This window comes from Coregonus clupeaformis, chromosome 24, assembly GCF_020615455.1.
Source record: "Coregonus clupeaformis isolate EN_2021a chromosome 24, ASM2061545v1, whole genome shotgun sequence".
NCBI lineage: Eukaryota > Metazoa > Chordata > Actinopteri > Salmoniformes > Salmonidae > Coregonus > Coregonus clupeaformis.
The window spans coordinates 43427333-43453876 of NC_059215.1; the positions used below are offsets into that span (position 1 = coordinate 43427333).

Here is a 26544-nt window from a genome sequence, read left to right on the forward strand (position 1 = left end):
TGTGTATTAAGAATGGTCCACCACCCAAAGGCCATCCAGCCAACTAGACATAACTGTGGGAAGCATTGGAGTCAACATAGGCCAGCATCCCTGTGGAACGCTTCGACACCTTGTAGTGTCCATGCCCCAACAAATTGAGGCTGTTCTGAGGGCAAAAGGGGGGTTACAACTCAATATTAGGAAGGTGTTCCTAATTTCTTGTACACTCAGTGTATATACACAGTTGTGTGCCTTTCAAGTTTCTCTGCAGCGAGATGCCTTTGAATATTTCATCCCCTTGGCTGATAAATCGTATAGAGCAATTACCCTGTCACACAATAAACTGCAATCCACTGTCCCGGTTGGGATGGCTCACTGCTCCACTTTCTCTCGAAGTCTCAACAAGCAGACGCTAAAAACACTGCTCTTATTGCACAATTGAACAGACTTGACAAACCTCTGACAAAACCATAAACAAAGAGCTTCAATGTAACACTGATCACAAGAGGACAACTCACTGTTGTCCTACACGTGTAATAACACAATCAGTAAGTGTTAGTTATGGGATGGAACATTTCTCCTCTGGAGTATTCTGGTGTTTTCCGGAGGGATCAGTGCAGAGGAGAGCGGAGAGAAGATCTAGAATAGAGAGAGGAAAGACGAGAGAGAGAAGGGAGAGAGGGGTAAAGAGAAGAGAGCGAGGAGGAAAAGAAAGGAAAGAGGTAGAGGAACTGTTGAAGTCAGCTGGGGAGTCAGGCCATTTATCACACACTGAGGACTTTTCCTGTCTACAGATTCATGAGTCAAGACTATTTTAATTGAAGGATCACACCACAGAGTGCAATGGAACTCTTTGAATGGGGTTCTGTACTGGGACTAAATCAGAAGCACAAGCAGTCACTGACAGAGCCACTGATTCATCGGTCTTAAATAATAATAACTACTACAACATGAATCAGGCCTGTCTTTCATTTCAGAGAATTTTAAGACAGAACATGAACTATTTTTACCATCAGACAATGAGGTGCAGTAATCAAAGAAAATATTTGGGTTGGACAGGGAAAACATTTCTGACTACTGTGTCCAGGCGTGGTGCCTCACGTTGTAGTGGTTGGTAAAAAAAAATGAATGAATAGCCACGTGAGCACAATTAATATTGTGAAGGTTCAAGACCAGGCAGTTCCTTTTCCAAGGTAAATTAGTGTACCTCTTTTGTTCCATTTTTAATCAGCAGCAGTAGAAGCAGATTCAGCTAAACCTGTGGTTCTACAGACATCCCCATTACTACACAGATACAAGCACATATAGGCCCCTGAAACATAGCCTTAGCCTACAGAACAGCACAAAAGGAGAGGGTCATACTTCAATTTTTAACACAATAGCTGATTAGTTTTGTATATGAAAGAGAAAGAAAGATGCAGCGAAAGAGGGGGAGGCAGACAGAGAGAGAAAGGGAGACAAAAGCAGAGACCGAAAGAAACAGACAGAGAAAATAGAGGCCTGCCCAGAACAAGTTCTTCCCTACATAAGGGCCCGAAACGGCGGCGGCCGTATGATCGGTGGGACTCACCATATGGCAAACGGACAGCCCCTTACTAGACGTCCGCGGGTGAGCTAAAAATAGGGCGACCCTTACCTGGAGTATGTTTGTGTTATATTAACTGTGTTGTTTACCTGGAATGTGATGGCTACTCCTCAGAGATTGCTCCATTTCGCTTTATAAGCCCCCCCTTTACATAAGTATTTAGACCCTTTACTCAGTACTTTGTTGAAGAATCTTCGGCATCGATTACAGCTCGAGTCTTCTTGGGTATGATGCTACAAGCTAGACATACCTGTATTTGGGGAGTTTCTCCCATTCTTCTCTGCAGATACTCTCAAGCTCTGTCAGGTTGGATGGGGAGCATTGCTGCACAGCTATTTTCAGGTCTCTCCAGAGATGTTAGATCGGGTTCAAGTCTGGGCTCTGGCTGGGCCACTCAAGGACATTCAGAGACTTGTCCGGAAGCTACTCAAAAAGTTATACAGCTGCACCATCGAAAACATCCTGACTGGTTGCATCACCGCCTGGTATGGCAACTGCTCGGCCTCCGACCGCAAGGCACTACAGAGAGTAGTGCGTACGGCCCAGTACATCACTGGGGCCAAGCTTCCTGCCATCCAGGACCTCTAGACCAGGCGGTGTCAGAGGAAGGCCCTCAAAATTGTAAAAGACTCCAGCCTCCCTAGTCATAGACTGTTCTCTCTGCTACCGCACGGCAAGCGGGACCGGAGCGCAAAGTCTAGGTCCAAAAGGCTTCTCAACAGCTTCTACCCCCAAGCCATAAGACTCCTGAACAGCTAATCATGGCTACCCGGACTACTTGCACTGCCCCCCTACCCCCACCCCATCTTTTTACGCTGCTGCTACTCTGTTAATTATTTATGCAGTCACTTTAACTCTACCCACATGTACATATTACCTCAACTACCTCAACTAGCCGGTGCCCCCGCACCGGTACCCCCCTGTATATAGCCTCCCTACTGTTATTTTATTTTACTTCTGCTCTTTTTTCGCAACACTTTTTTGTTGTTGTTTTATTTTAAATATTTATTACAAAATAAATGCATTGTTGGTTAAGGGCTGTACGTAAGCATTTCACGGTAATGTCTACACCTGTTGTATTTGGCACATGTGGCAAATACAATTTGATTTGATTTGATTTACTCCTGCATTGTCTTGGCTGTGTGCTTATGGTCGTTGTCCTGTTAGAAGGTGAATTCTGGAGCTCTGCTCAGTTTGGCCGGGCGGCCAGCTTTAGGAAGAGTCTTAGTGGTTCCAGTGTTTTTGGGGACCTTCAATGCTGCAGAGATGTTTTGGTACCCTTCCCCAGATCTGTGCCTTGACACAATCCTGTCTCGCAGCTCTACGGACAATTCCGTCGACCTCATGGCTTGGTTTTTGCTCTGACATGCACTGTCAACTGTACGCCTTATATAGACAGGTGTGTTCCTTTCCAAATCATGTCCAATCAATTCAATTTACCACAGGTGGACTCTAATCAAGTTGTTGAAACATCTCAAGGATGATCAATGGAAACAGGATGCACCTGAGCTCAGTTTCGAGTCTCAAGGGTCTGAATACTTATGTAAAGAAGGTATTTTTATTTTATTTATTTATGCAAGAATTTCTAAAAACCTGTTTTTGCTTTGTCATTATGGGGTATTGTGTGTAGATTGATAAGGGGAAAAAATAATTTCATCAATTTTAGAATAAGGCTTTAACGTAACAAAATGTGTAAAAGTCAAGGCATTTGAATAATTTCAGAATGCACTTTATATCTAACATTGTCACTCAAGGCCAAAGTTGGACCATCTACAATTCCGAACATCCCATGTACTTCAGTCCTAGCACAAAACAATTGAAACTTATCAGCAACTTTAGCTAATTTACGACATGTTCTTTATAAGTGTGAACAATGCTCACAACAACAACCACAACACACCATTTTGAAACTGCATCACAACCTGTGTGTAATACCGAAAGTATTCACAGAAAATATACAGTACTGCTTTTCAGTTGAACATTAGCATACAGGCAAATGTCAATAAATGAAATAATGATTCAGCATGCCAAAGGAGATAATACAGCAGCTGTATGAAATTCCACACTAATAATATTTCCCCTCCTCTCCAATGCTGCACACACACACACACACACACACACACACACACACGCACACAGGTATGAAGATAAATCACTCTCTTTAATATGGGCCTCACACAGGCCTACTGAGTCACAGAAGATAATCATCACAAAGAAAATAGAAATGGTTTGACATCCATTTTGTGACACTGTGTAAAAAGCACAGTAATAGCATTGGCTTCCAGAGTAAATGCCTGTTTCCATTAGTCCCGTAAACTAATCTGTAACATTAGCCTTGAGTGAGACTAACTGTGCCTTTGTGTTGTGGTAGAGGACATTTATGCAGTGGTTTATCATGTGCTAAGACTTTATTCAGTCCTGTCCGGGTGGACAAAGGCGACCTCATAACACGAAAAGAAATGCCAACACAGAAGTGATCAAGCACAAGAAAACATTGCTGCCACAAAAGACAAAGAACTAAAACAGACATGAGGAATGACAGTTCTTCATTAAAGCATGTGTTATTAAAGGAAAAATCCACCCAAAACCACTCATTCCTATAATTTACAGTGTTAAATAACACTAATATGTGAGAATATTTTTTGTGAACAAATGTTTAATTTTGCAGTTATAATAAGGTTGGTAGCAACATGTGAAAACCATTGTGGAAATCTGTTGCAGCTCAAGTCATCTACCACATCCACAATGCAATTCTCTCTCTATTGGCCGCCAAACATAGCTACACACAATAATACCAAAGACAATATCAGCATGTGAAGTAGCTAGTTAGCTGTGAAATCGCCGAAACAAACTGCACTATCAATTTAGGAGTCTACAATTTCACCATGTTCAACCTGCAGATCGATGTGCCTCACAAAGCGGAGTCTGACATTCGCAACGGCAGAGATACTTTTGAGGCGATGGGAAACTCCATTGGAATCGTTTTAACGCCCATTGTGTAGGTTGCCAATGCTACATCAATGGGTCACGTGGTTGCATTCTGGGCGATTCTTGGACAAGGAGAGCTCAACATTAGCATGAATTTCGTCAACAAGAAGTACAACATTACAAATATTTTCAGAGATGAGATAATTAACTTGATTTCTGTAATATTTTATAGCTTTGGAATTGTAATTTCGAGGAAAATAGGTACCTTTCTCGACTCATACGCTGACTTTGATCTCGACTCATACGCTGACTTTGAGAAGGGATTGCGTGACGATTAGTTTAGCAACCGCGTGACGCAGCATGACAACATGAACGCGATTGGTCGACAGTCTGCTGGTTGGGGTGTTATACATTCCTCCATTAATTGCCCAAGGGGATTCTTATCCCCTTTCTCTAATATCTCTGGCAACGGCACCATGCAATGCACCCTGGACTTAAGAGGCAGACAAATAGGAGAAATGTACTAGACCCTCTGTTAAATTACAAATTTCTCGAGGTAGGAATATCGCAAAAAATTTGATCAATGGCTCATTCGAGAGAAGACATCCTCCCGAGGCCAGTATTGAAATCTGACATGTATGATAAACGTTTTTGCGATCTAAAAGTCGTATTCCTATTAACTTCCAGTGTATAGTCCCCTGTAGCTCAGTTGGTAGAGCATGGCGCTTGCAACGCCAGGGTTGTGGGTTCGTATCCCACGGGGGGCCAGTATGAAAATGTATGCACTCGCTAACTGTAAGTCGCTCTGGATAAGAGCGTCTGCTAAATGACTAAAATGCAAATGTAAAATGTAGTGAGAGCGGCTTTATCACAGTACTACGTCATACCGGCAGAATTTCTGCCTGCTTGAACGCCAATAACTAAGATACACATGAAAACATGAAATGACCCAGCGAATAGATAGAACATCACTCAGAGATGCACAAAAACAATATAACATTCAAAATGGGTGAACTTGTCCTTTACGGCCTATAACTGCTGAGCGATTAGTGCTTTTTGGTTTCGGTTCGATTATAGAAAAATCATCACGGTTTCCGATTTCAGTTAACATGAAATGCACTATGCATTATGTGGGTTGAATGCTGTAACACCGAATAAAACAATTAATAAAAGTCCTGTGATGGTAGTGACTGCCCATTACTGCTTATCACTTATTAACCATCATTTATTCACATGACATTACTTTAATAAAATGGAAATTCAAATAATTCAATTAGTTGTTTAAAAACCGAAAAATAACCGACATTTCGGTTAATCGTTCAGCAATGGTCCTCTGTAGCTCAGCTGGTAGAGCACGGCGCTTGTAACGCCAAGGTAGTGGGTTCGATCCCCGGGACCACCCATACACAAAAAAAAATGTATGCACGCATGACTGTAAGTCGCTTTGGATAAAAGCGTCTGCTAAATGGCATATTTTTATTATTATTATTACTAATACTGTATTTACTGTGTACATAATGCTGAGCTGCAGTAATTAACATTTCTTAATAATGTTAATACATTTAAATGTAATATCCACCTGGGGGCTAAATTAACACAACAACCAACTAAAACAAATCAGTAAATTGTCAAAATAATCACCAATGGGTTGGGGGCATATTGGAGTGTTGTGCTCTGTAGTCATTCAGCTGTTTGGTGATTAGGGGCTGATTATGCTAATGAGTCTGTGAAATGATGAAGCACAAACAACAGAGCTGCGAGCCAGCCTATCACGCTTCAATCACATCCATCATCGTGTTTGCTGTCATAACCCATTTCACCTACTAGCTCCTAACTGTGTTCCTGAAACAAACAATATCACAGAGGACACAAGTGATCTGACATACTAATTACTCAATATGTTCACGATAATCTCCTCTGTTTCTCTGTAAAATGTCATAGAACCCCATGGCATTTAAATCAATGACACACTTCACAACATCTACAATATCAGATACCCATATCCTAGGCCTTGGTCTCTCATTTCCATATAAACATATCGTAGATACAGATGTTTTTATTTTAATTATTTTTTTATTTTAAATGAGCATGGTATGAGCTTGGGGGTTATTTGGGGCTTATAATGAGGGGGGCAGGCTATTGAGTGGGAGCTCATTGCTATTTGATGATGAAGCACAGGGCAATGAAGAAGCTTTGAAACCCCCATCAACCTTTAGAAGCTGTGTGTGTGTTGTGTGTGTGTGTGTTGTGTTGTGTTGTGTTGTGTGTGTGTGCTCTCTCATCTCGTCCATCTCTTGTTGTTTGTTGAGAGGCTCTCAGGCTCCAGTCCATTCCTGGCTAATGTATAAGAGGAAGTGGGTGGTATTTATACCAACATCATATCTCATTAGTGGACAACATAATGGACAGGATGCCCATTAGGAATGTCTGGGGGGAAAAAACAGCCATGTCCCCCAGATAGATGCTATATCACAACCAGCTCACTAGAATATGCCAATAGAGACTCAAACCTGGTGCAACATATCTACCAGAAAGCCAATTTACTGTGAACTGTGTTTATAACAGTAACACAATCACATCAAACACTTAAGCCTTGTTCACACTGCAGGCCTTAATGCTCAAATCTGTTTTGTTTTTCAAATCTGATTTCGACTACTGACTGTCCAAACAGCAAGTTACAAGTGACCAAATCGTGTGTGTGTGTTCAGACAGCAGTCATTTGCTGATATGGCTAGGCTAGTTGTCATAGTAACGACCGGTGTGTGTGCAGTGGTATAGGCTGATTGGTGGTGAACCTTGTGCTTCCTATCACTCAGAAATTGTGTAGCAAGCTAAGGCGACAACAATGCCTGTCATGGACATTTCCCATTTGCTTTGAATGTTCAAAATCATAGTGTATGAACACTTTTAAAGCCTCAAAGGATAAGATGGTCCAACTTTCAAAACAAGTATATTTTGGCTAGCCACAGCAGTCAACTAGATAGCTAGGTAGCTGTTTAGCTTTCTAGCACATTCACTAATTTGTTTGTAAACAATTAACAAGCTAGTTAGATAACACATGTTCTTGTCAAACTGTCAGAGTAGCTAGCAAGCAACAGTATATGCCAAATAACAGTCTAAAAACCATTTGAGGGCAAATAAATCTGATTTGACCATTCAGACAAGTCGCATCGCCAGGAATAAGATTTGTATCTTACATCAAACCACCTATGAAGGAGGTTTGAAATGTGGCTTGAAATATCAGAGTCCATGTGCCTTCTGGCTGTTCAGACTGCAGGAAAAAGAACAGATTTGATTTCAGTCACTTCAAACTGCCAATTAGAAAAAGGCTTTAGTCATCTGGAGTTTGAGGGGACCAGTTGTGATTAAAGACAAAAAAAACATTTCAGTGCTATCAAGCTTTAGGGGTCCATACAGGCACACTGAACACACACACCCGAACAACAACAACGTTACTGTACCCAAAAGAGGCAGATTTCCACTTGCGGCAGGGGAAACCTCTCCTACAGCTGGCCGACACCAGACTGGCAGGGTTCTCTGTGACGTCGATGGGCAGAGAGGCATGTCTCCTGTAGAGAGAAACAGAACAAAGTCATCACAACCTGACTGGAGCCATTTCATTTGACACTGAACGACAGGATAAATGTGTGTGTGTGAGTGTTGAGGGCCTCAGGATTGTTCCCCAGGTGACAAGGGGACCTTTTTATGGCAACAGTTCAGCCAGTGGCACCTTTCTGCTTCACTCTCAACCTGATCACTAATTATTTCCATACATCTATGTTTTAAAATGGTGTATTATTGTGTTTAGGATATTAAATCACATACCCAGCACATTTCCTTAACACACATTTTAAAACAGAAAAGCATTAATCCTTTACACTCATACGGTTGGAAATGGCACATTTGGGAACTGATAAACGCCTAAATTAGAACCCAGTGGATGTACAGTATACATGCTATACATGACGTCAGAGCTCTGGCTCTGTGCTTCACAGCGCTTTATGGGTTTTGACTGACAGCAGTTCCAAACTTGAGCACCTCACGCGACAAGAAGTTGCCCCATCCCTCCTGCTAATTGGGCAACGTTTGCAAATGTTTTGTTGTCTGAGTATAGGAAATGCTGTAAATTAAGTGGACTCTATGTATTTTGAAAGATGAGACATTTAGGGTGATAATAAATACCACTTTGATGTCATACAAGCAAGCCAAACACGCGTGAGTCCAAATGTCACATTTCCATATGATAAAACTCATGTCATATAGTATCAATGTTTATGATCACTATGTTTGATGTACAGTTACAAGATGACATGGCGTCATACCCTGGGTTGTTCTGAACGGAATGAGCCTGTTTGTCTATTGTGAAGAAATATCACCGCTGCACATGCACCTGAATGCACTCATGACTACTTTCTATGTGTGTCTAAATGTGCACCCGTTTTCCTGAATTGCATTGTGAAAGCCTAACACTAATATTGTATTTTGAAACTTAGCTAGTCATGTTGGCAATAGAACAGGCTTTAAAAATTATGCCCACCTGACCCAGATTGAGATTTATAAATGGACTGTTTGTGGATTGTGTAAACAACAACAGTAATTGTGTGATGGAGGGGAGGCAGGGCTGTGTTCCAAACAAAACAACTACAAGTGTGCTTGCTCTAGTTCCTGAACGACAAAGCTAGGAGAGCTCCTAAAAGCACCTTATAGTTGAAGACTCTTCTTTGAGTAATAAAAAATGCATTGAAATTACTTAAGAACTGTGCACACTTTGTAGAGGTGTGTGGCCACTTGGAGACACCAGTTAGTCCTCTCACTCAAACCCATGTAATTTCTGTTGTAATATTTTACACCTACCCCACATTTACCAGGAACATTCTTATCATGTTACTGAATGTATCCAGAGTATTTTATTTGGTCGAATCATTTTCCCATACTCTCCAAACTGTTCCCTTTCAATTGCTACCATGGTTACGCATATGCTTTTCATATTTCTTCAGTAAGAAACATTTCAACTTAGCCCTATCCATATAGGCCAATTGGGTAAAGGGTTAATCACACTCTAAAGAACTAAATGTGATGCCTTTTTTTTAGGCCTAGCACACATTACAATCTATCCACAGAACAGACGTATTGCCTGGAAAATCTACAATTTAATCTGGAGTCTACGACATCGTACATAATATATAATGTGGGGTTAACAAACACACGCAGTTTTCTCCCCCATGTCTCTTTCCACATCCTAAAATGAGTCTGCTGAGCAGCAGGAGTATGGTTTTCATTATTCAGATGGTTCTGCTAGCATTATGATCTATTAACAGCTACACCATGGAAACGAAGTAGCTCATAATATTAATAATTCAGTAGAACAACAATATTTAGCGCAGGACACATGATATGATCAATTCCGTTGAAATATATATTTTCAAATGAGTGAATTAAATCAGCAACATGACATTGATGAGATGTCTAGATCATATGGAGTAGAGCCATATAAACAAAATGTTCAGCAGCCGTCCGGATACATTCATCATGAACACAGAGAGGCACTAGGAATGAAATACAACGCTACAGTTCAGAGGTCACCTCCCAGAATACACCTGAACCTGTCTTATAAAAGCCCAACGGCATATTGAAGGTTCTGTCTATGTCAGCCGCTACCGAATAAATCTCACAGTGACTTGTTGTAAAAAACGTCCTGAACACACTTCAATCCTACTCGAGAAAGAGGAAGGAGAGAGCGATGCACAGACATGAAGAAATGAAAAATAATTCCAAAGAAAGAAAGGACACAAAATAAATGGAAAGTCATTGTCTATGTAGACAGAAGGTCAGGTTATTTGAGGTGTTTCTACCGTCTTTGTATGTTTGTGTTCTGCACTGAATTCCATTTTGTAACGGACCTCTCCTCCTGATGTCGTTATGGCCATCTCTCTCCTTCTTTATCATCATACACAGTACCTGATGTAGTTATCCCCAGCATCACTTCTCACTCGTCTATAGAGGAGCTTCCATGATCCACCTTTGGCCCGCTGGTGCCGGGATCATCCCCTCTTCAGTCCACCGCCAGTCTGCCATCAGTCTCTCAGAGGTGACGACCTTCATTAAGCATGGAGCCATTTACATGTGATGGAACATCTGGCCTGAATGCTGAACGGCGGCCATATTTCTCCATCACAGAGCTCTGATCCCATCTCTGTCAGACACACAGAGCAGCAGGAAATGCTATCTGACGTCTATTATGAAAGCAGTTTGATCAATCAGATTAACATTTGGCCTCAGTGTCTTCGCTAATGTTCCATGAACAATCGCCTGACTGGTGGGTAGGATGTGTGCAGTTATATTCTGTAATCCCTCTATTGAAATTCACAGCTTTGTAAGAAAAGTAATTATAGTATGAATATAGGTGAGAAATTACAGTCGCCTCATATTTTGGCATTATCGCATAGTATAATCAGCTAATGTTTTGCTTGAAAACAACTTCACAGAAAAGCCCAGTACGCACCGAAAAAGTTTTTAAATGTCTAATTCCTGCACACAAGCCATGATTAATATCAGTTGCAAATTGAATCAAGGGCTGATGCCATTTACTGCTGTTTGAATTATTAATTTCACAAATGCTAATGTCCTATCGCTCTCGCTCTCTTTCTCCACTGAATGAGTTTGGGGAGCTGTGAACCATGAATTACTTTGATTTCCATCCTCTATTAACGGCTCTGGCAGGGCTGCAGAGACCAGACGTAGGAAACACAGAGAGACTTCTCCACATCGAAATCAACAATGGGTGTTACACAAGTCCACTGGTAAATTGTAGGAGAGCTTTTCTACAAGCCAGCAGGCCGAGGCAACTTAAAGGGAAATCATCATAAATAACTTCCATTCTGCTTGACCACCATAGATAGTGCAGTTTTTGAGTTCAGCTAGCTGTCTGTCTGTGCTGTCTTGGATGGCATTCAAGGTGAAGCACAGTGCTGAGAATAATGGAGGGGGGGTTATCAAAACAATACCAATAAATAAATTCCATTATAAACTGAGTGGTTCGAGTCCTGAATGCTGATTGGCTGACAGCCATGTATATATATATATATATATATATATATATACATACATACACAGTGGGGAGAAGAAGTATTTGATACACTGCCGATTTTGCAGGTTTTCCTACTTACAAAGCATGTAGAGGTCTGTAATTTTTATCATAGGTACACTTCAACTGTGAGAGACGGAATCTAAAACAAAAATCCAGAAAATCACATTGTATGATTTTTAAGTAATTAATTTGCATTTTATTGCATGACATAAGTATTTGATACATCAGAAAAGCAGAACTTAATATTTGGTACAGAAACCTTTGTTTGCAATTACAGAGATCATACGTTTCCTGTAGGTCTCGTCCAGGTTTGCACACACTGCAGCAGGGATTTTGGCCCACTCCTCCATACAGACCTTCTCCAGATCCTTCAGGTTTCAGGGCTGTCGCTGGGCAATACGGACTTTCAGCTCCCTCCAAAGATTTTCTATTGGGTTCAGGTCTGGAGACTGGCTAGGCCACTCCTTAGTTGCCCTGGCTGTGTGTTTCGGGTCGTTGTCATGCTGGAAGACCCAGCCACGACCCATCTTCAATGCTCTTACTGAGGGAAGGAGGTTGTTGGCCAAGATCTCGCGATACATGGCCCCATCCATCCTCCCCTCAATACGGTGCAGTCGTCCTGTCCCCTTTGCAGAAAAGCATCCCCAAAGAATGATGTTTCCACCTCCATGCTTCACGGTTGGGATGGTGTTCTTGGGGTTGTACTCATCTTTCTTCTTCCTCCATACACAGCGAGTGGTTTAGACCAAAAAGCTCTATTTTTGTCTCATCAGAGCACATGACCTTCTCCCATTCCTCCTCTGGATCATCCAGATGATCATTGGCAAACTTCAGATGGGCCTGGACATGCGCTGGCTTGAGCAGGGGGACCTTGATTGCGCTGCAGGATTTTAATCCATGACGGCGTAGTGTGTTACTAATGGTTTTCTTTGAGACTGTGGTCCCAGCTCTCTTCAGGTCATTGACCAGGTCCTGCTGTGTAGTTCTGGGCTGATCCCTCACCTTCCTCATGATCATTGATGCCCCACGAGGTGAGATCTTGCATGGAGCCCCAGACCGAGGGTGATTGACCGTCATCTTGAACTTCTTCCATTTTCTAATAATTGCGCCAACAGTTGTTGCCTTCTCACCAAGCTGCTTGCCTATTGTCCTGTAGCCCATCCCAGCCTTGTGCAGGTCTACAATTTTATCCCTGATGTCCTTACACAGCTCTCTAGTCTTGGCCATTGTGGAGAGGTTGGAGTCTGTTTGATTGAGTGTGTGGACAGGTGTCTTTTATACAGGTAATGAGTTCAAACAGGTGCAGTTAATACAGGTAATGAGTGGAGAACAGGAGGGCTTCTTAAAGAAAAACGAACAGGTCTGAGAGCCGGAATTCTTACTGGTTGGTAGGTGATCAAATACTTATGTCATGCAATAAAATGCAAATTAATTACTTAAAATTCATACAATGTGATTTTCTGGATTTTTTTTTTAGATTCCGTCTCTCACAGTTGAAGTGTACCTATGATAAAAAATTACAGACCTCTACATGCTTTATAAGTAGGAAAACCTGCAAAATAGGCAGTGTATCAAATACTTGTTCTCCCCACTGTATATATATATACACACTACCGTTCAAAAGTTTGGGGTCACTTAGAAATGTCCTTGTTTTCGAAAGAAAAGCAACATTTTTGTCCATTAAAATAACATCAAATTGATCAGAAATACAGTGTAGACATTGTTCATGTTGTAAATGGCTATTGTAGCTGGAAACGTCTGATTTTTTTATAGAATATCTACATAGGCGTACAGAGGCCCATTATCAGCAACCATCAGTCCTGCGTTCCAATGGCACGTTGTGTTTGCTAATCCAAGTTTATCATTTTAAAAGGCTAATTGATCATTAGAAAACCCTTTTGCAGTTATGTTAGCACAGCTGAAAAATGTTGTGCTGATTAAAGAAGCAATAAAACTGGCCTTCTTGAGACTAGTTGAGTATCTGGAGCATCAGCAATTGTGGGTTCGATTACAGGATCAAAATGGCCAGAAACAAATAACTTTCTTCTGAAACTCGTCAGTCTATTCTTGTTCTGAGAAATGAAGGCTATTCCATGTGAGAAATTGCCAAGAAACTGAAGATCTTGTGCAACGCTGTGTTCTACTCCCTTCACAGAACAGCGCAAACTGGCTCTAACCAAAATAGAAAGAGGAATGGGAGTGTGCACAACTGAGCAAGAGGACAAATACATTAGTGTCTCTAGTTTGAGAAACAGACGCCTCACAGGTCCTCACAGGTCCCCCTTAAACAGTACCCGCAAAACACCAGTCTCAACGTCAACAGTGAAGAGGCGACTCCAGGATGCTGACCTTCTAGGCACAGTTGCAAAGAAAAAGCATTATCTCAGACTGGCCAATAAAAAGATAAGATTAAGATGGGCAGTCTGAGATATGGCTTTTTATTGCTGTGGTATATTGGCCATATACCACACCCCCTCAGGCCTTACTGCTTAATTATAAAACGGGATGTTTGGATCTTGGATGCTAATTGGTTAATAGCAGGGAGTAGTCTATAGGCCCAATACATTATCACTGCATATTAGCTATGCTTGAATTGCCCTGCCAATGTTGTATCACTTTATCTGTTCATAGCAGTTACAAAATGAATTGGTGCATGAGGCAGAAATAATGCAGTGCGACCTGAGTTTCACCATCATCTGGAAGACTGTCAGAGTCCCCTTTTCTCAGCAGAGGGAAGAAGGGCGGAAGGACGTTGAGTCGGGTGAGAGGCAGCCTCACTGCTGCTCCCTCCCTCCCCTCAGACTGACCATCAGACGCAGGCCATCAGTCCAGTAAAAAAATTGCAATTATTATGCTCACTTAGCTGTGCCTCACAAGTAATACAACAAATTATCTATTACCAGTGTGATCATATACCACATTTTTTCAAATATATTTTCAAAATGGTCTATGAAAAACAACATTGGCAGGGCAATTCAAGCATAGCTAATATGCAGTGATAATGTATTGGGCCTATAGACTACTGCACAAACCTCTACAGAACTGTTTTTAATTGGTTCATGTTGCATAGGCTTACGTTTTTTAAGTCATGATTTTAACAAATCTGAGTGGTAGATTTTGGCTTGCATTTTGACTCAGAAAAGGTTGGTGACCACTGGTCTAAACAATGCCTCTCTGACCATGTGCAACAATGTTGAATTATAATTTTTGCGATCTCCACCATGCCATAGACAATGAACATGTTTGGATGAGACTGACATCTTCTCTGAGCCAGGCAAATTCATCAGGATTATTATAATGGATATATCCAAAGAAATGGCAATAGAAACAAAGGTAAAACAAATGAAAATGCACATAGTTTGCTGTCATTCCAGCAGCTTGATGTGAATGGGTGTTAGCTTAAGTTGGCTTGCTAGCAATGGAGAAGTAGCTAACCTCCAAAACAACCTTTTTTCTTAGAACGGACGACCAGTCCTTTTGGATAGCAACCATGCCAATAGAATGGACCATTTTATTTTTAATTTCATTTTTTTATTTAACCTTTATTTAACCAGGTAAGCCAGTTGAGAACAAGTTCTCATTTACAACTGCGACCTGGCCAAGATAAAGCAAAGCAGTGCGATAAAAACAACAACAACACAGAGTTACATATGGGATAAACAAATAACACAATATAAAATATATATACAGTGTGTGCAATGTAGTAAGTTATGGAGGTAAGGCAATAAATAGGCCATAGTGCAAAATAATAACAATTTAGTATTACTGGAATGATAGATGTGCAGAAGATGATGTGCAAATAGAGATACTGGGGTGCAAATGAGCAAAATAAATAACAATATGGGGATGGGCAATAGTTGGGTGGGCTAATTACAGATGGGCTGTGTACAGGTGCAGTGATCGGTAAGCTGCTCTGACAACTGATGCTTAAAGTTAGTGAGGGAGATAAGAGTCTCCAGCTTCAGAGATTTTTGTAGTTAGTTCCAATCATTGGCAGCAGAGAACTGGAAGAAATGGCGGCCAAAGGAGGTGTTGGCTTTGGGGATGAACAGTGAGATATACCTGCTGGAACGCATACTACGGTAGGTGGGTGTTGCTATGGTGACCAATGAGCTAAGATAAGTCGGGAATTTGCCTAGCAGTGATTTATAGATGGCCTGGAGCCAGTGGGTTTGGCGCCGAATATGTAGTGAGGGCCAGCCAACGAGAGCGTACAGGTCACAATGGTGGGTAGTATATGGGTCTTTGGTGACAAAACGGATGGCACTGTGATAGACTACATCCAATTTGCTGAGTAGAGTGTTGGAGGCTATTTTGTAAATGACATCGCCGAAGTCAAGGATCGGTAGGATAGTCAGTTTTACGAGGGCATGTTTGGCAGCATGAGTGAAGGAGGCTTTGTTGCGAAATAGGAAGCCGATTCTAGATTTAACTTTGGATTGGAGATGCTTTACAGTACATAGAGAGTTAGGCCAGGTTTAAGAACGGCTGCCATGTTAGCCTTTCTCGAAATGAAGGTGATGGAACAATAGGAGAGTGCCTCCGACAACTCCCTACGAAATGACCCGCTGTAAACAAGCAAAAACAGAGCAGCGAATTTGACAGACATTTTTATTGATTCGAATTCGGGATAATGTGTTTCCAAATCTGTACTGTGTTGTGGTGTCAACAATTTGCATATCTGCTTTTCATAGGTTTTGAAAACTATCAGAAATAAACAGCACAACAAGGAAGCATCAAGTATCACTTAGCAACGGCTGTGGAGGTGAAAGTGGCGCTCTTGAAATGTTAAAACAGAAACTCTCTATATATACACTCAGTGGCCAGTTTATTAGGTACACCACTTGTTCACGAAAATGGTTCGCTACTACAGACAGTGAGTCACGTGGCCGTGGCTTGCTATATAAAGCAGGCAGACAGGCATCGAGGCATTCAGTTACTGTTCGATTGAACGTTAGAATGGGCAAAATTAGTGACCTAAGTGACTTTGAGGGTGGTATGATCGCTGGAGCCAGGCGCGCCGGTTCCAGTATCTCAGAAACTATCCTGATCTCGCGAGCATGTATCCGTGTAGACAAACAGAATGTGAGCTCACGAGATCAGGATGGTTAGTAACAGGCTACTCGAACCTGGGAATTATCTTGAATAACACCCTCCACGTCGGGCCTTATAAACAGCTCTTAGAAGGGAGTTATTCACATGATAATCCCTGGGTTCTCATGCCTTATTGCTTAATTATTTGTCCAGTATGTTGTCAGTCTGACAGGGGCCTGTGGGTGTTTTAAAGGGAGGAAGGACGGAGTACAACTCAAGGACAAATCTCCTCCTCAGTGGGCTGTTATGAAAGTTCACCATCACTCTCCATGGCGACTAGATATACGCTCATGAGTAGTAGAGGACAACCTTGTTTGATCCCAACGGAGTGCAGTTGGTAAAACGTTTAAAATGTTTCCCTGGAGAACCCTTCTAATGAATCCAGAGGCGAGGTACAGTGGCAGCAGAGTACAGTAGACACCTCTCATACCCAGGGACCACAGTGAGTCTGCATGCAGTGACAGCTCCTGGCATTGCACTGTGACTGAGCAAGGTGCAAGCTTGCAGGTTAAACAGTTCTGTCTTACCGTGGTCACCTTGTCACAGCCATTACCTGCTACCCTGTTGATATAGCCCTGAGGTTCAAATGCAACATTATTCCAGGCCTGTGTACTAGCTTTCCATCTAAGAGTTACCACTCGCCCTAACCAAGGTCACTTTAGGTGTGAAGTGCTTAAATATTATCTGAAAAGGTGCAATTCTGTATAATTGCACATTCACTCAACTACCATCATCACATCATCATTATGCTACAGTATGTACATGCTACAAAACATGACACAACAATGCTTTACCCCCCTGTATCACTGACAGTGGTTTCTTGAGCAGCTACTGATGTTTTAACACGCAATAAGAAGGCATTGACCTGAACATGAGGGATCAGAACTGGTGCTTTGTTCTCTCTCCTTCACAGTAATAACAGTTAGGTTTTCTAATCCCCCTCTCTTTCTGTCTCCACACCTCCCTGCTGAGAATGACAGGGGAATGAAAAGCCACTGATTCTGTCAGGCCTCTTAATGCAAAGCGCCTCCGATGAGCCTCTACAGGCAGGCAAACTGGCAGGTATCACCACATTGAGCATGGTTACATGCACACAATAATGTGATTATTGTGGATATTTGGGTTAATATAATAGTTTAAAACGTTTACCTGCTTTGCAAGAAGAACGATTTCCCTAATAATACTGCTTACATGGACACATCTGAAATCAGGCTACGGATGGGACTTTTGATAAATGCAGAAAATCGGCAATCAAAATAAACATTGTTATTTCTGTGAAGACTATTTAATTCGGAGTTCGGACATATAAAGTTTGTATGTGAAAACTATGTATAAGATGGATACTTTCAGTTTTTCTGAACTCACTTCACTCGCGGATAAGAGGGGGGCTTGCGCTACCCGGTGCTGGCACATGCGGAGATCAAATACAAAAGATTGCACCAGAAAACCAGGTGTTTTAATCAGCGTATGCTTACTTCGATTATGACCTTACGCCGATTAAGATACGCCGAGTAAGGTGTTTACATGACTAATGACATACTCTGCCTTCTTCCACCATACTCTGCCTTCTTCCATAATCAGTTTGATATCGAATTATTAGTGTGCATGTAAACATACTCATTGTCAATCTGCTTTGGACCCACATTATTCCTCTCAACGTCACAGGAGGAACCTCGTTCAGGAAAACACAGAACGACAACGAATGGCTACTACGACTGGAAGCTATATGGATGCTGTATGATCAAATGGTTTCATAATAACAATTATAATTGGATTCAATCTAGAGATGGTACAGAGAGTTGATCATTACTATGAATTTACCTTTAGTTCCTGTGTTTCGGCATTCATAGGATAATGTAACTACACTTTTGTGAAATACACACAAACATACTTACTTGCACACTTGCTCTGAAAAACAGGAAGTATTATTCAAATATTTACCATACTCGGATGAACATCGCTGTCATTCATCCCCAGCCCTCGTACTGTATTAAGTGTCTGTCTGACTGTGACTGCTGGTGATCTCTCCAGCTCTCTCCAGCCTATTGTTCCCTGCTAGTCAGGGCTTATGAATGAGTGCTGCTTTACACAAGATCAGGGAATAGGACAGCATCATCAGCCATTCAGTGGAGAACAATCCCATCAAAACCAGGCCATTGAGGCTGTTCTGAGGCTGTTCACACCAGCAGTCAGTCAGTCTCTCATTCTGCTGGCTCCTAACCACATCTGAATGAAGCCATCCATTTTGATTACAGTGGAGAAGGCCAATTAATCACAGCCATGTTGTTATTCTTCTCTCATTAGTTCCTCTACACGTCCGCTCACTGTCAGCTACAGTAACTCACCTCAGAAAAGCATAGCCAAATCCTCAGGTTCAATGACTTTTCCATTTTTAATGATAGCGAGAGCTAGCTAACTAGGTATGTAATGCACTAGATTTTAAACAGTTTAGGTCATGGTGGAGATGCATATTAACATGCAAGAGACTTTTCAGCAATATGACTATGAGCCTAGAGAGTGTCTCAGGAGAGTGGTACCTCAGTGGCTGTGTTGTGGTTTTGAATTTGAACAGCCTGGCTGACTTTGAGCTTTAGTATTGTACATCGAAAGGGAAAGACTAGGGTCTGTGATATGGAGCGCCATTTGGGTCTACACTGTTTGACGTGTCAAGTAAGCTTGTTGACCATTCAGGACCTGAATGTGACTGCACGTCACATCATAATTTAACACGTTCATGAATTTTGTAAGTAGTTACTACACATTGTTTACACCATCACCATATTTCACAGCGATTCACCGATATGTATGCTATGATGCTGGTAAAGGAAGAACGGTCCACATTTACTTTTCGTCAGCCAACAAGATGAGTGGGCCTAACGAACAGCAAAAGCACTAGCCTATGTATTTCTCCATAGTACAAAAGTCGACCTATTCTATTCTGTGTGAGAAATAAATATTCCAAACATAGTCTGGGACAGTTGTGTGATGCGATAGATCCCAAATTAATACAACCACAAAAAACTTTTTTTATGCAATGTGGCTGGCGCAACAGATCAGAACGTTTAGCTTAAAATGTTGATATAATATTAGGCTATTTCGTCACATTATAAGCGCAGCAATGCGCACATGGTAGTAGGCTATAAACGCGAATGTTTCATTAGCGGAAAACACCATTATCAAAAGTGACCGCAAATGCAATTATGCATGTAATGCTTTTATTATAAAAATGTTTAAAAAATAAATTAAAAAAAGTGTAAATTATATCTTCCCCAAACTTGAAACTAACCCAATGCTTATATATGCCAGTTAGGCTCTACACCCCTTGTAAAGCAGATTAATGTGCTTATTTTTAAGATGTTATTTGGCCACTTTAGTTGTGAAACAAACCTTATTAAAACATACAGTGAGGGAAAAAAGTATTTGATCCCCTGCTGATTTGCCCACTGACAAATAAATGATTAGTCTATAATTTTAATGGTAGATTTATTTGAACAGTGAGAGACAGAATAACAACAACAAAATCCAGAAAAACGCATGTCAAAAATGTTATAAATTGATTTGCATTTTAATGAGGGAAATACGTATTTGACCCCCTCTCAATCAGAAATATTTCTGGCTCCCAGGTGTCTTTTATACAGGTAACGAGCTGAGATTAGGAGCACACTCTTAAAGGGAGTGCTCCTAATCTCAGCTTGTTACCTGTATAAGACACACCTGTCCACATAAGCAATCAATCAATCAGATTCCAAACTCTCCACAATGGCCAAGACCAAAGAGCTCTCCAAGGATGTCAGGGACAAGATTGTAGACCTACACAAGGCTGGAATGGGCTACAAGACCATCGCCAAGCAGCTTGGTGAGAAGGTGACAACAGTTGGTGCGATTATTCGCAAATGGAAGAAACACAAAATAACTGTCAATCTCCCTCGGCCTGGGGCTCCATGCAAGATCACACCTCGTGGTGTTGCAATGATCATGAGAACGGTGAGGAATCAGCCCAGAACTACACGGGAGGATCTTGTCAATGATCTCAAGGCAGCTGGGACCATAGTCACCAAGAAAACAATTGGTAACACACTACGCCGTGAAGGACTGAAATCCTGCAGCGCCCGCAAGGTCCCCCTGCTCAAGAAAGCACATATACAGGCCCGTCTGAAGTTTGCCAATGAACATCTGAATGATTCAGAGGAGAACTGGGTGAAAGTGGTGTGGTCAGATGAGACCAAAATCGAGCTCTTTGGCATCAACTCAACTCGCCGTGTTTGGAGGAGGAGGAATGCTGCCTATGACCCCAAGAACACCATCCCCACCGTCAAACATGGAGGTGGAAACATTATGCTTTGGGGGTGTTTTTCTGCTAAGGGGACAGGACAACTTCACCGCATCAAAGGGACGATGGACGGGGCCATGTACCGTCAAATCTTGGGTGAGAACCTCCTTCCCTCAGCCAGGGCATTGAAAAGGGGTCGTGGATGGGTATTCCAGCATGACAATGACCCAAAACACACGGCCAAGGCAACAAAGGAGTGGCTCAAGAAGAAGCACATTAAGGTCCTGGTGGGGCCTAGCCAGTCTCCAGACCTTAATCCCATAGAAAATCTGTGGAGGGAGCTGAAGGTTCGAGTTGCCAAACGTCAGCCTCGAAACCTTAATGACTTGGAGAAGATCTGCAAAAAGGAGTGGGACAAAATCCCTCCTGAGATGTGTGCAAACCTGGTGGCCAACTACAAGAAACGTCTGACCTCTGTGATTGCCAACAAGGGTTTTGCCACCAAGTATTAAGTGATGTTTTGCAGAGGGGTCAAATACTTATTTCCCTCATTAAAATGCAAATTAATTTATAACATTTTTGACATGCGTTTTTCTGGATTTTTTTGTTGTTATTCTGTCTCTCACTGTTCAAATAAACCTACCATTAAAATTATAGACTGATCATGTCTTTGTCAGTGGGCAAACGTACAAAATCAGCAGGGGATCAAATACTTTTTTCCCTCACTGTATAGGCCTATAGGCTAGGCTACATGAGGTGTGTGACTATGATTCGAACAAGTCGCAAAAAAAAGGCATTGTTTCTTATGCTGGGCATCATTCACAAGTGATAATATATAATTCACAAGGCTAATATTGTCACCCATCAGACTATTGTTGATTTTATCTTGTCTTTACATATATTATTTAGTATATGTGTGACATTTGTTTTAATTTAGAATGGACCATTATCATGCACCGGTCTCGAAACAGGGGCAGCGGGAAAAAATACATGTCATCTATGCACTTAAATAGCGAATGGAGGACGCTTTTCCGTGGTTTATTTTCATGCCAGCCAGGTAGGCTATACTCCTGTTGTAAATATAAGCAATGTGTTTAATATTAGGAAAGTTGAGAAATAAATATAGTAGGCCTAGCCTATAGAAAGCTGATGGGATCCTCCTCTTTTTATTAACGGCCATCACTCTGTTTTCTCCCGCTATTGCATAGCCTATAGAAATGTTGCGCAACATCAGCTCATGGGCTCTCATGAAGTGTTTGATTAGATTTTCAAACACATTTGCATTGATGTCAGAGTGATTTAGAGGGACAATTGAGTGCTGAATACCAGGCAGTTAGCAAGTTTGGTAGGCTATTAATGACCAGCAGCAGCATCAGAGCTTGGAGAAGCCTAATTACCGTGACTAAACAGTAATGTGGAATTTCACTGCCTTCATGACTCGTGACCGCCGGTGTGGCGGTAATACGGTCACCGCAACAGCCCTAATCCCATTCGATCTAACAAATAATGGCTTATTACCAACACAGTATTTTAAAACACATCCTGGCCTGCGTGTGTCCTTATTTGCAGACTTTGATTTTGTACAGCTTTGACAGTGCTACTGACCGTAGTGTTGGCGCTTGGCTTGCTCATGCGAATTCGGCACACACAACATTCTAAAATATCATTTTGTTATTTGACGCGTCAAATTATACACTTATTTGAAACATGAAATAGTGTTATTTGACTTGTATCTTTTTTGGCACGCAAAGACCCAAAAGGCATTCCATACTGTGAGGCTGTAGGCCTGTAGCTGGTAGTCTGGGGACTGTATTAGTGCTGAACGTAGTGGTGGTTGTTGAAGCAATTTCACTCAGCCTGACCCTGGTTTTACATATTGATGTAGAAAGACTATAGACATTTACACAATGTGAATTTCTGTCTGGGGAGTGTATTAGCAGTGGTAGCAGTCGATGCATACGAACTGTTGGATGACTAGAAGTGTAGATGAAATAGCGGCTGCTACTGTAGTTACGGTGATTGACACTACCCATGTGTGTGGATAAAGGCTTAATTAGCGGGATGGGTTATTGGCCAGTTTGAGTTATCTCAGAAAGCCTGATAGCTGATTGAATAGAGGCCCAAGTCTCTTGTGTTTCACAGTTTGAGTCCCTGGCAGACACGCAGCATCTTTAGTACAATGGCTCTGCTGGTGATGCTGCTCTGTGGGTGAAAATGGATGGCTTCATAAAGGAAACACTTAAACAACACAATGTAACTCCAAGTCAATCACACTTCTGTGAAATCAAACTGTCCACTTAGGAAGCAACACTGATTGACAATACATTTCACATGCTGTTGTGCAAATGGAATAGACAACAGGTGGAAATTATAGGCAATTAGCAAGACACCCCCAATAAAGGACTGGTTTTGCAGGTGGTGACCACAGACCACTTCTCAGTTCCTATGCTTCCTGGCTGATGTTTTGGTCACTTTTGAATGCTGGCGGTGATTTCACTCTAGTGGTAGCATGAGACGGAATCTACAACCCACACAAGTGGCTCAGGTAGTGCAGCTCATCCAGGATGGCACATCAATGCGTGCTGTGGCAAGAAGGTTTGCTGTGTCTGTCAGCGTAGTGTCCAGAGCATGGAGGCGCTACCAGGAGACAGGCCAGTACATCAGGAGACGTGGAGGAGGCCGTAGGAGGGCAACAACCCAGCAGCAGGACTGCTACCTCCACCTTTGTGCAAGGAGGAGCAGGAGGAGCACTGCCAGAGCCCTGCAAAATGACCTCCAGCAGGCCACAAATGTGCATGTGTCTGCTCAAACGGTCAGAAACAGACTCCATGAGGGTTGTATGAGGGCCCGACGTCCACAGGTGGGGGTTGTGCTTACAGCCCAAAACCGTGCAGGACGTTTGGCATTTGCCAGAGAACACCAAGATTGGGAAATTTGCCACTGGCGCCCTGTGCTCTTCACAGATGAAAGCAGGTTCACACTGAGCACGTGACAGACGTGACAGAGTCTGGAGACGCCATGGAGAACGTTCTGCTGCCTGCAACATCCTCCAGCATGACCGGTTTGGCGGTGGGTCAGTCATGGTGTGGGGTGGCATTTCTTTGGGGGGCCGTACAGACCTCCATGTGCTCGCCAGAGGTAGCCTGACTGCCATTAGGTACCGAGATGAGATCCTCAGACCCCTTGTGAGACCATATGCTGGTGCGGTTGGCCCTGGGTTCCTCCTAATGCAAGACAATGCTAGACCTCATGTGGCTGGAGTGTGTCAGCAGTTCCTGCAAGAGGAAGGCATTGATGCTATGGACTGGCCCGCCCGTTCCCCAGACCTGAATCCAATTGAGCACATCTGGGACATCATGTCTCGCTCCATCCACCAACGCCACGTTGCACCACAGACTGTCCAGGAGTTGGCGGATGCTTTAGTCCAGGTCTGGGAGGAGATCCCTCAGGAGACCATCCGCCACCTCATCAGGAGCATGCCCAGGCGTTGTAGGGAGGTCATACGGGCACGTGGAGGCCACACACACTACTGAGCCTCATTTTGACTTGTTTTAAGGACATTACATCAAAGTTGGATCAGCCTGTAGTGTGGTTTTCCACTTTAATTTTGAGGGTGACTCCAAATCCAGACCTCCATGGGTTGATACATTTGATTTCCATTGATAATTTTTGTGTGATTTTGTTGTCAGCACATTCAACTATGTAAAGAAAAAAGTATTTGATAAGATGATTTAATTCATTCAGATCCAGGATGTGTTATTTTAGTGTTCCCTTTGTTTTTTTGAGCAGTGTATTAAGCAAACTTGTTGTCTTAACTTACAGATAGCCAGTGGCACACTCCAACACTCAGACATAATTTACAAACAAAGCATTTGTGTTTAGTGAGTCCGCCAGATCAGAGGCAGTATGGATGACCAGGGATGTTCTCTTGATAAGTGCGTGAATTTGACCATTTCCCTGTCCTGCTAAGCATTCAAAATGTAACGAGTACTTTGGGTGTCAGGGAAATGTATGGAGTTAAAAAGTACATTATTTTCTTTAGGAATGTAGTGGAGTAAAAGTAAAAGTTGTCAAAAATATGAATGGTAAAGTAAAGTACAGATACCCAAAAAAACGACTTAAGTAGAACTTAAGTATTTTTTATACCAATGTATATCAACAACACAAACGCAGCTCCTCTAGGGTTCTCTCTATTCTCAGAAAGCTCCGACAGACACAACAGTTGAGAGGCAGAGTGTAATTCACCATCTGCTTAACAGGAGCATATGTGCTGCTTACCCAAGATATTACATCCATATACAATGGAGAGAAGGAGCTGGAGACAACTGGGTTTATTTACCTCCACTTGACATGCCAGTCATGTTTTCCAGCCATAAGCACATCACATCAATGATGTATGCTTATTCAAGCTGTAAAATCACTCCACTCCTACTGAGACACTCCCATATAAATCTCCAGCCACAGAGACCGCATAAGGAAACTACAATGCCACAGTCGGTTGTACTCAACGCAACCTTGGGTTGCACTCAACACAACCTCAATGCAACCTTGGGTTGCACTCAACACTCAAACCCATCATTTTCCCCATCATAAATGGCCACTAGTGGACATTGAGACATGTCATCAGCGCCTAGCTGCTGCTTTCATAAAGCAGACAGGAGGACAACCACTCATGTCTCTGCTAGCATGTTTTATCACAGGGTTCGTCAGCTATAGACTGGAGATTGTAGGGCATCATACAGTGAGGGAAAAAAGTATTTGATCCCCTGCTGATTTTGTACGTTTGCCCACTGACAAAGACATGATCAGTCTATAATTTTAATGGTAGGTTTATTTGAACAGTGAGAGACAGAATAACAACAACAAAAAATCCAGAAAAACAAATGTCAAAAATGTTATAAATTGATTTGCATTTGAATGAGGGAAATAAGTATTTGACTCCTCTGCAAAACATGACTTAGTACTTGGTGGCAAAACCCTTGTTGGCAATCACAGAGGTCAGACGTTTCTTGTAGTTGGCCACCAGGTTTGCACACATCTCAGGAGGGATTTTGTTCCACTCCTCTTTGCAGATCTTCTCCAAGTCATTAAGGTTTCGAGGCTGACGTTTGGCAACTCAAACCTTCAGCTACCTCCACAGATTTTCTATGGGATTAAGGTCTGGAGACTGGCTAGGCCACTCCAGGACCTTAATGTGCTTCTTCTTGAGCCACTCCTTTGTTGCCTTGGCTGGGTGTTTTGGGTCATTGTCATGCTGGAATACCCATCCACGGCCCATTTTCAATGCCCTGGCTGAGGTAAGGAGGTTCTCACCCAAGATTTGACGGTACATGGCCCCGTCCATCGTCCCTTTGATGCGGTGAAGTTGTCCTGTCCCCTTAGCAGAAAAACACCCCCAAAGCATAATGTTTCCACCTCCATGTTTGACGGTGGGGATGGTGTTCTTGGGGTCATAGGCATCATTCCTCCTCCTCCAAACACGGCGAGTTGAGTTGATGCCAAAGAGCTCGATTTTGGTCTCATCTGAATCATTCAGATGTTCATTGGCAAACTTCAGATGGCCCTGTATATGTGCTTTCTTGAGCAGGGGGACCTTGCGGG

The 26544-nt window shown here is 42.3% G+C and overlaps 1 protein-coding gene across 2 annotated transcripts in view; it reads right to left on the minus strand.

Moving 5' to 3' along the window:
• Window positions 1–26544, minus strand: part of LOC121538564 (IQ motif and SEC7 domain-containing protein 1-like) — a 201836-nt gene that overhangs the window by 117980 nt on the left and 57312 nt on the right. For both annotated transcript variants that reach the window (XM_041846699.2, XM_045207220.1), the window contains exon 3: window positions 7954–8061. In XM_041846699.2, coding sequence (XP_041702633.2) covers window positions 7954–8061 — 108 coding nt within the window. The remainder of the gene's footprint in view (window positions 1–7953; window positions 8062–26544) is intronic.